Here is a 17,557-nt window from a genome sequence, read left to right as displayed (position 1 = left end):
TGATCCGGTTCGTTTGTTGTTTGCTGCATTCGTGGCTGTACTAACATTTGAGCTGTAGTGCGCAGGGTTTACATTTTTACAGGTATATCTGGCAACCCGATCTGGCTGTCAAACTGGGCAGTTGATAACAACACACAGGCCAAAACACAAACAGAAATTCCGTCATGGAACGGAAATTTCAAAAGGAGATAATACTGGCATTAGTATTGTTTTCAGAAAAGTATTTAAATTTAGCATGTTACCTTTAATATCTGATGACGCATTGGGGTCATTTGTGGATTTATTACAGTTAATATATTACATATTGGATCTTTAACTCTGGTGTGTACACTGAGGGTGGAAAACCTGACTCACACTTTTTCAAATACTTGGAATTAAACTGTTGTAATAGGGGAACACACAACATGCAAGGCATGTGACACAGGTCAAGGTCTGTGAAATGTGCCTTTAGTCTATTTCTCAAAACAAATAGAATTTATTGGGAACAGATTCATTACAGTATGTGAAAAAACAAAGAGGCCATGTGAAATGAAGGCCGAGGTCGACTTTGTGAGAAGCTCTGTTATGTTCGGTCTGTGTGTTCTGTGAATCAGATTGAAGGCTGGTTGTAAGTGTGAACATTGTTCAACAAGGTTTTATTGTTCAGAGAAGATCACAGGAAAAGAGATATTTATGTGAAACTAGTGTGGGCGCAGTGGGGAAGGGCAGCAAAGAGGAGTCAGTGCAAGTGCTATGATATACAACATGTCTGACAGGTCTGGATATTGCAACTTTTTAATGTTGTAATCCTGACATGAAAGAAATTATATAATGAACTCTTTGAAGTTTGGCTCTTCTGTCTGCTATTCACAGCTCTGGCCAAAGGGAGGCAGCAGCTTCTACTTTCAAAGCAGTAACTGTGTCTCTGGTGGAGTATCCACTTTGCCATAATGTTCCCTGAAAGAGTTCTGACTAAGAGGAAGCAGAGGCATAGTGATATCCAAAATGTATCTATTTAATCTGTCCATATATCTTTAAGGAGCCATTAAATACAAGGCTCCTTTACTTCTTTCAAAGGACGCATTATTTACTGAGAGTCCACATATAGAGCAGTATAGCCAGTGACCAGTGACCTAATAAAACCTGCCAGTGGAAATCCCCATCAATCTTTGAAACGGGCAGCTTGTTCTCTTTAATATGATCGAAGATGACGTGTTTCAGTTTCTATGGTGGTTACGTAGCACGTTTCAACCTTGTGTAACCAGTGCAATTTTGCCCCTCTGGCAAATAAATACTCTTCAACATTTTGTTTCACGGTGTGTCTCAAATCAGCAAATTTCACAGATACTTGAGCATGTTTTGACTGAAAGGTTATTTTAAACAATTCGTAGGTTAAGTTTGTAGGAGAGTAACAAGCTGTATAAAAAAATTACAAAGTCCCCATTTTCGTCTGCGTAAAACCTGCACGTCCTGACAATTCTCAGTTAACACTATCAATAACTACAAAAACTGTAGCCTGTTGCACCAGCTATGTGTAAGTTCAAATGTGAATTATTTTGAACGTAGTGTGGGAGTTATGCTATAACTTACAATGTAGAGTCAAGTTATAACTTGTACACCTCACCTGAGCAGGTGTGAGTTGTTACTGTTAACATGGTGGCAACATTAGAAAGATGAAAGAACAAAAGAATCAGAGGATTTTTCTCTCTTCCACTGAGAGCACACTTACTGAGCCATCGTCACCTTAAAAGCATCTGAGTACAGAAGAGGTGATAGATAAGTGATCAAAAATGCTTGTATCATTCCTCATCATTTAATTCCTCCCTTTTTAAGGTAAAATCGTCTTTTAAAAACACAATTTTGCATTTATGCTGAGTAACTGGTAACGACACACCACAGTTAACTCTCATCCCCCACCAATGTTTTTGACTGATGGAAAGACATATGGGCATCCAAATCACACTTAAATCAGTCTCCTAAAGCATGACCTGTTTACATTTGAAACACTGACAACAAAAGATGTCAAGTTATGAATTAAAAAACAAATGACACATCTTTATATATCTAACCTATTTAGCTTAATATTTTTTACAGCTCTTCCACCAGGACAGTATGAGTACTTACTGGAAGGGTATTTTTATAACTATCTTCCCTCCTGTATTTAGGTTACTGTATATAATCAGTATGTTGGCAGTAGTTGCTGACCTATGCAGGTATCTGAATTCCTCTTGGCAGTTAACCAAATAGATAAACCTGTTAGTCACACAGTGTGTCCTCTGAAATAGCCTCTCCACACACTTAGTTGGATATGATGATATATCATTTGTGTGTTTTACCTGCAGGTGGAGAGGAGGAAGAACTCATATTCTCACGAATCAAGAAGGAACAACCGGGAAATGAGTAATCCCTCTGCTAACTGAAAATCATTTATCAACTGTTGTGAGAGAGAGCCATCCAGTGAAACTCTTGCAGGTGGAGTTGTTGCAAGTTAAGTAATAAGTTTCGGTAACACAAAAATTATCTTATCTCTGTTCATCTGTTAATCCAGGCTCTAAATGGTAGGCCATGCACAGGTATATTTTATGAAAAATTAATATCTAGCCTGTTTCCAGACTGAATCGCTGCCCACATAATTGTTTTTCCAGCAGTTTAAATTGGTCTGGTGTTGGTGTTAGAAAAAACATGAACTAACCAATTAGAGCTTTGTAGCAGGATTAAAAACGGGGAGGTTGTCTTCTGAGCCAGAGCCAGAAAAATTGCCATGGAAACAGCGACAAGGATAAATAAGGTCAACACAGCCGTACCGGTTGTTGTACATTGATTAACAGAAATAGCTCATTATAAACCTGCATATTTCATAATGACCATGTCAACTGAAAGTGATGGTAGCAGGACGTTACGTCATTACCGATTTATGTTAGAACAGAAATAACAATCCCAATCAAACTAAGATGTAGGCTACACAATGTGAGACTGAATAATGAAGTTAAATAAAATGGAAACTCAGTAATTGTCAGGCAAGTCAAAAAAAAAAAAAAAAAAGGATAAGACAATAATATATCAGGGCCTTGATTTTGTCACTTGTGCACAATCCAATGCTGGAGAACACACTCTAGTAGTGCTGTAATTCAGTGACTCCACCATTTAATATTTCTTAAGCATGCAAACAAATCATTTAATAGTATTAACAACCAGATATGATTTGAATTGTTTCCTTCCTAAATACAAAGATAATAATCTAATTGAATTGCCTTTCATTATGCTTTATCTTATCGTGGTTACTGGATTAGCCATTCTTTAGCAGACGTGTTAATATTGAAGTGTGATAATGTGTACACATATACAAGATAAAAGTGTCAGAGTTTGATAGTGGCACTGTAGTGATCACTTGGACAAATCTCAGTCTGTCTATAGGAAAATTACATTCAATCTGCTCGCCAGATAATAGCCCAACATGCCATCCATGAACCAAAAATACATTTCCATTTTTGCATGACATTTTTACATTCTATTTTACATACATGACGGATTACTGAATTCTTCTATTTTTTAATATGGTTTCTGAAAATAAATGCCTATTTTAAGCTAATACCTAGTCTGTTCTCCCATCTTTGTTGCAATCTATGAGTCTTCCTTCATTACAAGGAATATGGGCATTGTAGTTTATTTTGAGTCAATCCCAAGTATACCCTTGTATACACTAAATGTGTATTAATAGGCTGAAAATAGTCCCCAATAAATAGATTGCAGTACTGGTTGCTAGAAGCTACAGTGCACAGCTGTTTTAGGAAATGACTGAGTTTTTATTTTTGCTGTGAACTTGTCACAGCTGTATGTCACAAACAGGAAAGAGAGGTCAAAAGGCAGTGAAAGACTAACACATTGTTGGTTTTGGTCTTTTCATGGGTCTCATGTTTTAGTTTAGTTATATGTTCATCACACTGTTGTTGCTTAAAGGTTCATGTATACTCTAGTTTGTGTCATAAATGCTCCCAAACATAAAAAAAACTAAATAGATTGTTTGCTCCATTTTTTTGAGGCTGAACGAGGATTAGGTTCACAGAAGCCATAGTATGCGACTATGGCTTCTGTGAACCTATGGATTATGTGAACCTAATCTCTTTCATAGTCACATAGTAGGCTATCTAATAAAATATATTCATAAAATTTCTAGTTTGTCATTAACTAAAATTTTACGTGATTTTTTTTTTATGATTACCCATAGACTGTGTGACCCAGTGGAGATGGTATGTGTTATAAAAACTGCAATTAAAAACTTGTATCAATTCACAATTCAGCAGAGGTGGAAAAAGTACTAAAATATTGTACTCAAGTAAAAGTACCAATACTATGATGAAATATTACTCAAGTACAAGTAAATACCTATCTGAAAAATTACTCAAGTAAAAGTAATAAGTAGTTCATTTAAAATGTACTTTAAGTAAAAGTTACTTAGTTACATTAAAAAAAACTGTAAAAAAAAAAAAGGGGCGGTGGGGATCTCTCCCATGTAATGAAAATAGGATAAGGGGTCATAAAGCCAAAACTATTTTGTTTTTAATTAAAGAAAAATCTATACAAATGTATAAACATCTATACAAATGGATACACATGTAATAACAGCATAACACATGTCACACATGACATAAGACCCTTAGAAAGGTATAATGTGCAATTTTAGTTCAGACCATCCCATAAAACGTTTTTAAACAATCAATTGAAAGTGCCATACATTGTTAGTTCGGAGGGCCATCCCTTTCTTCACAAACATAAACAAGTTATAATGCAAATCAAGGCCAAATCACGTTTTTTGACTCCATAAATGGGTTAGACCCAAAGACTGTTAATTTTGATTATTAATATTAACAGTCTATGGTTAGACCCTAATGTTCACAGCCCAGACTAGCAGCTAGCTTCTACACACCTAAGTAGCCCGTATGAGCTAATTAGATGTATTAATTTAGCCAGTCTCCTACATACGTTGTCCTACGGAAGGGCTGGACAATTCATTTTCCCAAGGGGCCACGTGAGAATCAGGGACTGTTGTGGAGGGCCAGACCAATAGGCTAAACTCAATTCTGCTCAATATGAATTTTATTTCAGACGGCACGTTCTCGAACGTCTCTTTTTTTTTTCTATGGCCATATCAGCGCAGCAGAGTCCACCAAACACTCTTTAATAAACTCCCCTTCAAAAAATGGCTTACTGTTTTTGTGGGATATCACAAGCTGGTCCTGACTGCTGCATCCCTGGATGCCTTGTTGCGTTTGCAGCGTAACTAGCAAAGTCTCAGATGTCGTTTTTGAGGGATAACAGCTGATTTACGTCCATGCTAACGTCTCCCGCTCAGTTCGCCGCTCGCCGACACATCCATGGGTCCGACACATGGATGTATAACGGTCCGACCATAGACAGTAAATAGACCTTTTCAATGGAATTGTTTACATCTGTGAAAAGGCCTATAAACGACACATTGCAGTTCTTCTTCTATTTCTTTTTAGTTGCGACTTGCAACCAGAGAAGAAGAAGCTGCATACGTTCGCACAAAAAAAGAATGCTGTCTATGGTCTGGTGTAGTCAAGGGGGTAAGCTTCGCTTCAGAAATTGAACCTCCTATGGCGCCATTTTGACGCTACAAAGAGATCACCTCCCGTTAGCATTCCACTGACTAGCATACATTTTGGCGCCACTTTGACAGCGAATAACTTTACATCAGAAATGTTTAAAGACTCTATTTGTCCGTTGTTTAGTTCTAAAGAAACACGACAATGTATAAAAGGCTCCATTACCTTGTACCTCACATTATGGCTCCGTAGCAGACGTTTTTGTAAAAATAGGCTAACGATTGTGTCATAACCAAGTGACTTATTGTCGCACAGTAGATGAATTACCGTATAGTACAGGAGAAGCTTGCAGGCAGTTTCGACTTACGTTAGCTGTTTAGGCTTAATTACTAATGTTAACTAGCATGTTAGTTAGCAATAATTAGCCTGTGCTTATGTTATCTCCTTACATATACCTACACTCTCCGTCTCTTTAAGATTGTGAATGATTGAGATTTCTCTTGGCACAGCTACTAGAAGACTTATAACTTTCAGACACGTTGCTCACGTCACATTTACGTTGTCTCTGTCAGTTGGAGGCTGCTCAGTAAAGGAAGAGATCACCGGAAAAGTGCTTCTAATAGCCTTCACTGGTCTCCGTCCAGAGCAACGGGGTCTATTGGTCCATTATATATATGTTAATGAGTGTAGTCATTCCGGGCACGATTTTTTTTTCTTCCTTTCCTTTAATGTAGCGAAATACGTTACTTTCCACCTCTGCAATTCAGTAATCAGTCAAGTCCCAGTCTACAAATATCTGGGTGTCATGATAGACGAAAATCTCTCATGGACTTCTCATATAGAATTTATCTGTAAAAAAAAATACAACAGCATGTTAATTTTCTCCGTATATTGAGATCCTTTGGAGCTAGTAGCCAAATCATTTCTTTGTTTTTCACATCAGTAATTCATAGTATCATGCTCTATTGTAGCACTGCTTGGCTGAGTAGCCTATCAGTTAAAAATAAAACAAAGCTATTTGATCAAATTAATTAATATTTATTCAGGGTTACAAGTCTCCAAGACCTTGTCTGTGTGTATGTTTATGTCATTTTCTGTTATAAATGTATGCTTTGTTTCCTTATTTGGGTGTTTATGTCATTTGTAATATTTCACGTATGTCTTTTGGTGTTATTCATCTAATGTATGTCTGCATGTATGTCTATGTCCTCTTTTTTTTATACGAGCTTCCCAGGGATGCAAAAACAATTTCAGCCCTGGTTGACAATAAAGATGTATCGTATCATATCGTATTATGTTTTAGTCGAGGCTATAAAAAAAGACATCACAACAACAAAATGAAAGCAGAAAATATATAACAGAAAACAACCTAATATTTATTATGTGTTGAAGGTCTTTTTTCCTCTCCCTCAGTCTCTTTCAAACTCAATCCCACTCTATGCAAACATGTGCACATACACACTGGATACATGCACACATTTACACACACATCTATTAGAATACATGTTTGTATATTCGTTATAGTCTCATGTGGTCACCTATCAACCATATAACAAGCTCTGCTTGGCCACTCATTACCTCCTGACAGCAATAAAGCAGACACACCCAGAGCTACCATGGGCAAAAGGTTAAACCTTTTCATTTGAAAAAGCACACAAACGAGCACCAACACACCCAGGTGGTAAATGAGGCCAATGCCCAGGACTCGCCTGATTGGCTTGGTTTGACGAGTGATGTCATGTATTCGGAGGGCCTGACCACTTAGTAATAAAACTGTACACAGATAAGGGTAATCAACTCCTTAAAAGCAGCAGAAAACAGGAAAACGTCTGAGCGGACACGTACACACAGCAGAGAGTAGCTCATTGTGTCAAATCGAAACTTCTGGATTCAACAGCAGGTGCAGTAGTTACAACTTGAGGAGGAGGCATAGCTTGTGGAAAGAAGGGTCGACAAAGAGCTTGAAGGGCAAAATCAAGAAGGCAAAAGAAGCAAGGAAAGAAAGGGAAAATAAATACGGAGGAACCAAGAGGACAGGAAGGACAAATTAAAGAGCTTTTGATCTTTGTCTGAGTATACAATGGTGTCTTTTGGACTCGAACTGGTTGGCGTCAGTCTGTCAGTGCTCGGCTGGGTGCTAAGTGTGGTCAGCTGTGCCTTGCCAATGTGGAGGGTCTCTGCCTTCATTGGCTCCAACATTGTCACAGCTCAGGTCTACTGGGAGGGTCTGTGGATGAACTGCGTGTTCCAGAGCACGGGGCAGATGCAGTGTAAGGTCTACGACTCCATGCTGGCGCTACCTCAGGACCTGCAGGCCGCCAGGGCGCTCACCATCGTCTCCATCATCGTGGGTGTGGTGGCTCTCCTCATCTCTGTGGTGGGAGCAAAGTGCACCAACTGCATCGAGGATGAAGGGGTTAAAGCCCGGGTCATGGCCGCCTCAGGTGGGTCGTTCATCGCAGCAGCTCTGACCCAGCTGGTGCCCGTTTCCTGGTCAGCACACACCATCATAATTGAGTTCTACAGTCCACTCATCCCCTCTGGTCAGAAGATGGAGATCGGGGCGGCACTGTATCTGGGCTGGGCCGCTGCGGCCTTGCTGCTGATTGGAGGGTCCATCCTCTGTTGCAGTTGCCCTCCACAGGAAGAGAAACAAATAAGGTACAGCGTGCACCCCCAGAGTCGTATAGCATACTCTCCCACACCGAGGTCAAATGCTCCAAGCTCCTACAACAGGAAAGACTACGTGTGAGGGAAGGACTGAGGGCGGGAGTAGGAAGAATTGTGACCTCGTCATGCTATTTGTACTTGTATCCTGCTTATTTGTACATTGTCAGGAAATGTGTACAGTAATGTAGCTAAATAACATTTGCATTGGTTTAAGTGGAACCAATTGTTCACTAGAAAAAGACCAGTTTGTGGACATTTAGGACCATAAATGTGTGTAAATATGAAGTCAGTTGATACTTTTAAGAGATAGTTTGGAAGCTCTATACAGATGTTTATGGTACTGTTTGCAATTACCATTAGTCTAAAACAAGTTTGAGGAAGATTTGACCAAATGTGATAAAATAAGAGACTTAATCCCATATATACAGTATTTATTATTTGTGCTTATAACATTTACGTTGTGAATGTTCCTCATTGTACTGATCAGTGTGTACAGATATCAGGTATCATACTGTCAACTATTGTAAAGCAAATACAGATGCTGTTGTGACTGTTTAAAATGGCCTTTTGGGTGGGAGGGCAGGGTGAATAATATTTTTCTTGCTATTATAACAAAATACGGACATAGTCACAGATGTGAAACATTATACAATCGAGCGAAATGGAGCTCATTTTGGGCTTCAAAGCAAGGTCAACATGGCGGAGTGGACTGTAAAAAGAATTTATGTAAAATTAATATTTGGTTGGGTGATATGTGGGTGATTTTCTATCTATATCACATTTCACAGCACATCATGTGGCTGTGTTTGGACTTTGTCTACAAAGGTTAATGCTTTTATATAACATGGCTTTTGTTGTATTAACATTGTATGTGTTTCCCAATAATGAGAGAATCTTTTGAGTTTACTTTGTGAATGCAAATGTTTTGTTTTTAGATCTACTGGAATGATTTAAATAACTTTAGTAATAAAGATGTTTACTGTGAAACATTATGTGGGCCTAATTTATCCTCGTTCAATTTAACAATGATTAAATACTTGGCATGAGAGATACAGTAAATGGTGGTAAGGTTTTGATTCCATATACTGTAGAAATAAAAGTGGAAATGAAATTAACACAAATTGTTTTCAGACAACATGAACATATTATTCAATAACGTTTTTCTGATGTAATCGAAAGAGAAGTCCCTTCTGGTGTCTGACGCAGTGTCTGAACCACAGATACCAACTCTTTCCTGTTTTGAATAGTCAAATTATCCCTTTGTGTTCTGACAGATGTGCTCAGGTACAGCAGAGCAGCCTGTTAATTCTGCACAAGGAACATTACTACACATGACCTATTTCTGCTCCTCTGAACACTGAACAAACTTCTTTCATTTATGTTTTTTTTTGTTTAACTCTGTGAATATAAGGGACCCAATCAAATAGTAACACCCAGTGGTGGAAAAAGTACAATATACCACAGCAATGTTACAAGTAAAATAAAGTAGAAACTAAAAGTATGCATTATGCAGACTGACCCAATTCAAAATAATGTATATGTTATTATTGGATTATAATTATTGATGAATTAATGTTTACATGATTTTAATGTTGCAGCTGGTAAAAGTGGAGCAAATTTTAATTACTTAATAAACTGCAGGGTAGCTAATGAATTTCTCCTTGGGTATCAATAAAGTCTTATTTTTACCTATAATAATACATAATCATTCATCAGTTGATTATATATTACATTATTTATCTGAATCCTCTATGAAATGTAGAAAATGGAAATGATAAAGTAAAGTATACAAGTACCTCAAAATTGTAATTAAGTGCATTATTTAAAGCTTTAGTGTGTAACTTTATTATATTAATGAACGTCCGTTACATTCAAGCCATTGCCAAATGAGTTGCTACAAAGCTAATTAAGACTATCAGCTCCACACAACTCTCTCTGTATTTCTCAGTATGGCTATGTTCAGAATCTGGTGTCGTCCAGCGACTTTCGCACGTAGAAAATCGAGTGAAGATAATTACCTCTTCATGTTTTTTTTAATCCTCCGTGTCCTCCTTGGCTACTAGCAACTGCGTGGAGGAGGGGTGGGGGCAGTGCGCGATCACGGAAGGCTTGTATCATGTGGATGCGCCAACAGTTTTGTTGTCGTTACTTAAAATTCCTCATGGGGGAAACCGAAACTATACGCACTATAGCTTTAAGTAAATGTACTGAGTTGCTTTCCGCCACTTGTGACACTATAGCTAGACACAAATAGGTGTGTTTAGTTTTACCTTGATTGCATTCTTCTGAAGAACTTATATGGTTTACTAATGAAAATATAAATGTACTATTTAAGTTACATTTCTGTTCGGCTCTTGTTTTGGTAACACAAGCAGCTGGTCAACACAGTATTGACACAGGTAGCCTACAGATTATCACTGTTATCAATGCATCAACTGATGTTACATAAACACGATCAAAAAACAAACAGAGCCTCCCTGTTGTTCAGCCTTAGGGTTTGTGAATATGTGCCGTTGCTTTTATATCTTTGTAAGAACTATTTAGGGCTCCACATTCATTATGTGAGGACATTTGTGAGACATGTTTGCGTTTTTGACTAAAACATTGAATTAGCTATCATTGAAAAACCTAAAGAAAATAAAAATAAAAGAAAATCTCCATCTTCTCCCTGATTAGTATAGAATTACATAGATTAATTTATTGCAGGAAATTGTGTAGCTTTTGGAAAATTATGCATTCGTCATATAAAGCCAAATTGCCAAAAATGTCATTATGAGTCTAGTTCCTTCATCTACAGTATTTACAGTAAATTATAAGTATAACTGCCTTGTAAGTCTAGCTGCACCTATCTCATACATTTTTTTCTGGACAAAAAAGACAAACCCTAATTTTCTGAATTTAAAAAATAGATTTTCTGACTTGTTAGTCCTCAACATGGATTCAAATAAAACTGTGAACAACAGTAATTTTTCTTTTATTTTATACAGTATGCTCAACCACATGTGTCTCCAGGAATTATTTGGTGAGAGTAAAGATTGTAACCGATACTGAGAAGATCACACTGTCTGTATGCCTAAGGTGTCTGAATCGGCCTTTTATGTTTTCTCTCTGGTCATATTTGCTCTGGGGGCAGTAATTCCGGTTTCCAGTGTGTGTGTGTGTGTGTGTGTGTGTGTGTGTGTGTGTGTGTGTGTGCATTTGCACCGTGTGTGTGTGTTTATGTTACTATGCTTACTAACAACAAGCTTTCTAAGTAGCCAGAGGCCGAAGCTACCTCTCATCTCCATTGTTGTTAACTACTGCATTTATGTAAGTCAGTATTTATGTTTAAGGAACTATACTTGTTTTTTGACTATTTTAAACATAACTTCTCCTTCCCTTTTCTCAAGCGACAGCCATCTTGCCAGTGATCTACCAACACCAACCACAGACACACCCACTGCATTCACATCCCTCCTCACCCGCCTGCCTCCAGCTCCCTTCCTCCACTATATGTGCACGGGTGGTGTGTTTTTTTTTTCTTAGTGAAGACGCCCTCCTGTTGACATCATCACCAGGGGACTCCTCCTTGCTCCCCTGAGATATAAATGAGCTCTTGTTTCCGTGGCAGCATCTCGTAGCTTCATCACACCCTCCTATAGGTGCTCACACTTTTCAAGGAAGCCTGAACAACAGAGGAGGAGAATCTTTACTGCGATCTGCGGACTCACTATTTAAGTTTTGCTCAGACGAAAAGCCAGCATGTCGATGGGCATGGAGATCGTGGGCATAGCCCTTGGAGTCATTGGTTTTATCATTGCAATAGTGACATGCGTCCTGCCAATGTGGAGGGTGACAGCTTTCATCGGAGCCAATATCATCACTGCTCAGACCATCTGGGAAGGTTTATGGATGAACTGTGTCACCCAGAGCACTGGCCAGATGCAATGCAAGATCTACGACTCAATGCTGGCCTTGCCTCAGGAGCTGCAGGCCTCCAGAGCGATGACAATTGTCGCCATCATACTCGGGGTGCTGGGGGTCATGATCTCCATCGTCGGCGCCAAGTGCACCAACTGCATCGATGACGAGCCATCCAAGGCCAAAGTGATGATCATCGCTGGAATCTTCTTTATCCTCGCCGGCCTTTTGGTCCTCATCCCCGTCTCCTGGACAGCCAGCGTCCTCATCCAGGATTTCTACAACCCCTTGCTGATCAGCGAGCAGAAGAGGGAGCTTGGTGCATCGCTCTACATCGGCTGGGGGGCGGCCATCCTGCTCCTGATTGGTGGGGCGATGCTGTGCAGCAGCTGCCCACCAAAAGAGAAGCAGTACAAGCCGCCTCGGATGGCCTACTCCGCCCCGCGCAGCACCAGTGCAGGCGGAGGGTACGACAGGAAAGACTATGTTTGAACTGTGGTGTCTGACTTGATTTGGAAAGTAGGATAACATTTATTTTTTGTTGCACATGAGTGTTTCTGTGTCTGTGTTGTGTTTTGCTATCTGAAACCACAGGGTGAACCCCCACGAAAAGACTCCGAGATGAAGATGTGTGTACAAATTTTGATCTTTCTGTTTTGCTTTTTTGCTGACGTGTTCGTTTACATAACTGTAATGTCTTTGCTCTGCTTTAATCCAGCAAGTGTGTCTTGTTAAAAAAAGGCTTCCATTTTTATTATATGAACATGAGAGCCTGTTTTTCAGTAAAACATAACTTTTTTCTTTTAAAAATGTTTAACTGCATCTGTGGCATTATGTGAAATCTGAAAACACCTGCTGCGTTTGTGTGTGTCGTCCTATAATTAGCTGTAAGCCTGCTGGTATCGTGTTTCACCGAAACTTTAAGTTAAAATGCTGTGTCACTGACAATGACAAGGAAAAGCTAGCTCTCATTTTACATAGATTTGGTTGAGTGATTGTTCAGTGTGCTCAGTGCGTGCATGCGTGCGTGCGTGCGTGCGTGTGTGCGTGCGTGTGTGTGTGTGTTTTGCATGCAATATTTGCTTAGGAGAGTTTCTGCTGAGAGGGAAACTAAAGATGGATCCATTATATGGCCTCAGGTAACACTTTATCTTATTCCTAATAGTTTCACTGTTTGAGGACAGAGAAAACTCAAAGACTTTTTATGTGTCCATATGTGTGAGTTTATTTTATATTTCGGTAATAAAATGTATTTTTAATGTTAAAACCACATAATCCACTACTCTGTGTTTCAAATAGATTTGTATTGTCTTTTTTTATCTTATTTTTGTATCTTTTATGTATCTATCATAATAATGTTTTTTTTTACTTTACTGTCATTCAAACATAGTTAAAAGAGCTGATTTATAATAAACATATTTTGTTAAATGTTTTACAGTATAGTAATGCTTAAATTAAACGTGTCAAGAGATTTCAATAAAAGTCAAACTAAGAATGATGTTGGGTGTTTTTCTTCCTCTTGGTTTAACCCTTTTTTAGAGTACTATAGGAATACAGGAGGCACATCACAAAGCATGCCCTGCCAAAACAAACAAGGAAACCGTCCAAATCAAATAGTTTAAAAAGCTAAAAGTTGGTTTTGGGCTTTGGGAGTTGGGTTTCTTTGTTTAGACAGTGTTACAGCTGAGTTAAATTAATTTCTCAGTTTAGCCAGAGTTAAATAATGCTTAGTTGCGGCAGGTATCGTAGGCTTTGTTAGGCTGCCATATACCTGACAAAGATGTATGCCTGTTGGCTATCCTATGGAGGAAGAATCATTAAAAAATCAAAGGGCAAAAAGGCAATTTTAGTGGTGAAGACAAGAGAGCAAAGCGAGACAGAAAAAGAAAGAAAACTTTTCCAGTGTCCCACAGTTTTGACAAAAAGCTAAATGCAGAATATTTGACGAACTGACAAGCACCTTGTTGAACTATTAGATTTAAATTAAAATAATGATACATTTTATGTGAATAAATATTGTGAATTATCAATGAAAGCATAATTTTGTTGTGTCCCTGTTGGGTAAGGTACAACTGACTAATCAATATCAATATAAATATTGTCCTTGTTAATGCAGAGTCAGAAAGTGTCAGAGAGTCACATGAGGGTTTTGAACCAGAGTCTCAACATTTTACAGCCTTATCTGCAGAAAATACAATCAAAGGTACTTTATCAGCCCTGCTATACACTCACTGCACACTGAACAGTTCTCTGACACCATGTTTTATAAGTCAGTCACACAGCCACACACAGGACACAGTTTCCACTGACTCCCCATTGCATATTCCACTGAACTCGAAATCATGAAGCTTCTACTCCAAAAGAAAAAGGAAGCACTGTATCTAGCACCAGGCTGCAATTCATTTCTGCCACAGTGCAGAAATCCGAGCTCATCTACTTTAGTAGGAAAAAAAACCTCAGCTTATCGGGCTGCGCAGTTCCTTCCCCCACACCACCCTCAGCAATGCAATGTTACTTCTCTACACAACTACAAATATTTCCCCAGAAAAATGTTACTCCTTCATCATTTAGTTATTTAATTGATGAGACACATGACTCCAGTTACACAAAACTTCCTCTGGATAAGAATCTCACCAAAATGCTTAAAATGCAAACTAATGTTAATATTACTAATGTTCATGTTGATAACACAATACAGTAACTGTCCTTTCAGTATTTTAGTCTTTGAGTGGTGTCCCTTATCTACACAGACATCTGGTGACTGTGAGGTTTTTGTTTTTTCAGGCTTTAGTTCCTCAGAGTCACAGACTAAAAACTTATTTGCAGACTCATTAGTGTGCGCTGACACAAAACAATCACACAGACAGCAATGCATTATTAAAGAGAAGGCAGAGATACACATTTTCCAATCAATAGTATAATCTCTGTAGACTAAAACACAACAAAGCCACAAATGTGCTGGACCAGCTCTGGAAAACTGGGACGGGCATTTTTCATAATTGTTTGAAAATGTATAGATTAAAAAAAAGAAGAAAAAAAAAGATCAAATCAATAATGAAAGTAGTTATTAGTTGCTGTATTCGTTTTATGGCACATATCAGTCCTGACAAGTTAGCTAAATTCACTTATCACGTTGCTGCATGCTTGTGTGCGTGCACAATACAAACATTGCTCCATAGCGCTACAGTACAATATTACAATAATTAAATATAAAAAAAGAATAGCAAATAAAACAAGGAACAAATCATTTTTATCAATGCATCTTAATGTGAAGTTAATCAGATGAAAAAAAGAATAGGTCAAAACAGTGTTAGGACAGAATAAAGGCCATTGTTCTTTTAGAGTACAAAAAGGTTATTGATAGAATATCTGAATGTCATATATGAATGTCAACTTCCCTTTCCATGAGGAAGACGTGAAGTTGACAGGTAGCAGACTTCTCACAAACAAGATGATGACCGAACAGCAAAGTCCAACAGGTATCTGATAGAGACTCCAGAAAGTATTAGCTGGTTATCACTGTTTTTTTACCCACACTGAATGATGGACTGTAAAGTTGTGTAAAGCAGATAAACTACATCAATAAAGATGTTACATATTAATATTCATAATAAAGCTCAAAGGACTCAGAAGAGATGTGATGAGGCAGTACTATCTACTATACTATAGCAAGACATGAGACCAATAAGTTGAGCAAAAAAACACAAAACAAAGGAGCATTTTGGCTCATGTGTGTGGTCCATCAGAGTTAAAGCTTTAGTAATTTGATTAAAATAACTCTAAATAAGAGTTTCACCTCCAGGAAACTAGTGTTTCAAAAAGTAAAATAATTTTTCTGAGTAAAAAATAATTCACCACAACGCTCAGAGTTTGTTCCTCTGCAGCTGTGTCCTGCGATTTATTTTGCCGGTTGTTCAGATAAAGAGGTCGACAGCAAGTGCTGTAGTATACCCAAACAGTTTTTTAAAGATGTGGTTGTTGTCTCATGACTCCTGAATGTGTTTTCCAGGAAAGGAGAACATTCCTTTCCTCTCCCAGAGTGTCCTGGTAATTCTGCAGTTCTTATCAGGGAGCTTTGAGCTGTCTTTAATGACTTAACCCCCCTGTTGTCCTCGGGTCAAATATGACCCATTTTCAAAGTTTCTATATATCAGAAATTTAGATTTCTTTCAACCAAATTGTCAAAAAAAGAATGTTGGTGGTTCCATACAATGCTCTTTACAAGTAAAATAAATGGTCAGTTCACTGTTCTTATTGGATTTCCCATGAAAAAAAAGAAAATTGGTAAAAGAAAGTTGAAAAGAAATTGACAAAAATGTTTAAAAAAGCTTCAGAAATGTTGAAAAAAAGCTACAAAAAGTTTTTAAAAAGCGCAAAAACTCAACAAAAATGTCAGAAAAAGTGACAAAAACGTCAGGAAAAGAGTCAGGAAAAGAATCAGGAAAAGAGTCAGGAAAAGCGTAGAAAAACAAAAAGGTGCATGGGCGACAGGAACACAAGGGTTAACAAGTCTTCAAACTATTACTAATTTGGGGCTGTTGTGGAAAAAAATAACGGCTAATTCGACGGAAATATTTTGGTATCATCATTTTTGTCATAAGGCGGAAAAACAATAGATACTGCCTGACTCTGTTTTCATATCAAGATACTGACAACAAATTCTTTCCAAGTAAAGGCTTTCCAGGAAAGTGTCTGACTTTTCTTTATGTATATATACACAGTTTTGTGAAAAAATATAGACAATAGAAGAACAAAAATTACATATTATATAAAAAGAAAAATTGCATTTGAAATTTGAAATTTGCCTAACAGTAAGGACAATATCATACATTAGGCTGGCTTTTATTACAAATATATAAACATATTTCTCTATTATGAGGGCCCTTTTGAAACCCCTTTAATATTCCCCAAGTCCTTTTACATGAAAAACATGTAAGGTGCAAAGGTTTATAAAAGTGACACCGACACTGAAACTGTCAGTCGCCGTGCACCAGTAACAGCAGAAGTATCAGAGAAGCAGAAGTTAAGTCCCCTTGTATTGTAAATCAGAGAGGCAGTTGTGGGTCAACACACGCTGCTACTGTTGACGTGCATTTACCTAAGCAACTTTTCAACAAATGGGATCTTCACTGGGGTCTAAATGATTCTAAATGTTTGTCAGACACAGGCAACAAATACATGAGAGCAGTCAATTTTTCACTGAAGGCAAATAACATTTTGGTTTATGTGACAGTGAGTTTCTTCAGCTGAAACACACTTTATGATTCCATAATGTACCGTAGTGGTCAAAGTATACTGGTCATTAAATAAATGATCTCACATATGATCATTCTCTATTTCTTTCCTTGTATGTTTTTTCTTCCTTTGTGATGACTGGATTGCTGCTTAAAATACAATATGTGTTATATTGCGGCATTGTTTATTAGGAAGTGTCTGCTATACCA

General features: G+C 37.9%; 2 protein-coding genes across 2 annotated transcripts; both read left to right on the top strand.

Annotated features, from left to right (window-relative positions):
• Positions 1-6,662: 6,662 nt before the first annotated feature.
• LOC120544526 (claudin-4-like) lies at positions 6,663-9,205 on the top strand. The gene has a single exon (XM_039778343.1). The coding sequence runs from the start codon at positions 7,624-7,626 to the stop codon at positions 8,293-8,295; it is 672 nt and encodes a 223-aa protein (XP_039634277.1). The 5' UTR covers positions 6,663-7,623; the 3' UTR covers positions 8,296-9,205.
• Positions 9,206-10,373: 1,168 nt separating this feature from the next.
• On the top strand, positions 10,374-12,913 carry LOC120544525 (claudin-3-like). The gene has a single exon (XM_039778342.1). The coding sequence runs from the start codon at positions 11,955-11,957 to the stop codon at positions 12,603-12,605; it is 651 nt and encodes a 216-aa protein (XP_039634276.1). The 5' UTR covers positions 10,374-11,954; the 3' UTR covers positions 12,606-12,913.
• Positions 12,914-17,557: the final 4,644 nt, after the last annotated feature.

The sequence above is a fragment of the Perca fluviatilis genome, chromosome 16, assembly GCF_010015445.1.
Source record: "Perca fluviatilis chromosome 16, GENO_Pfluv_1.0, whole genome shotgun sequence".
NCBI lineage: Eukaryota > Metazoa > Chordata > Actinopteri > Perciformes > Percidae > Perca > Perca fluviatilis.
Note: the sequence above shows the minus strand (reverse complement) of the source record. Positions and strands in the feature narration are given on the sequence as shown.

What these genes read in the sequence shown, in the direction of transcription:
- LOC120544525 (XM_039778342.1), top strand. Translation starts at nt 11,955, where the DNA reads ATGTCGATGGGCATGGAGATCGTGGGCATAGCCCTTGGAGTCATTGGT.
- LOC120544526 (XM_039778343.1), top strand. Translation starts at nt 7,624, where the DNA reads ATGGTGTCTTTTGGACTCGAACTGGTTGGCGTCAGTCTGTCAGTGCTC.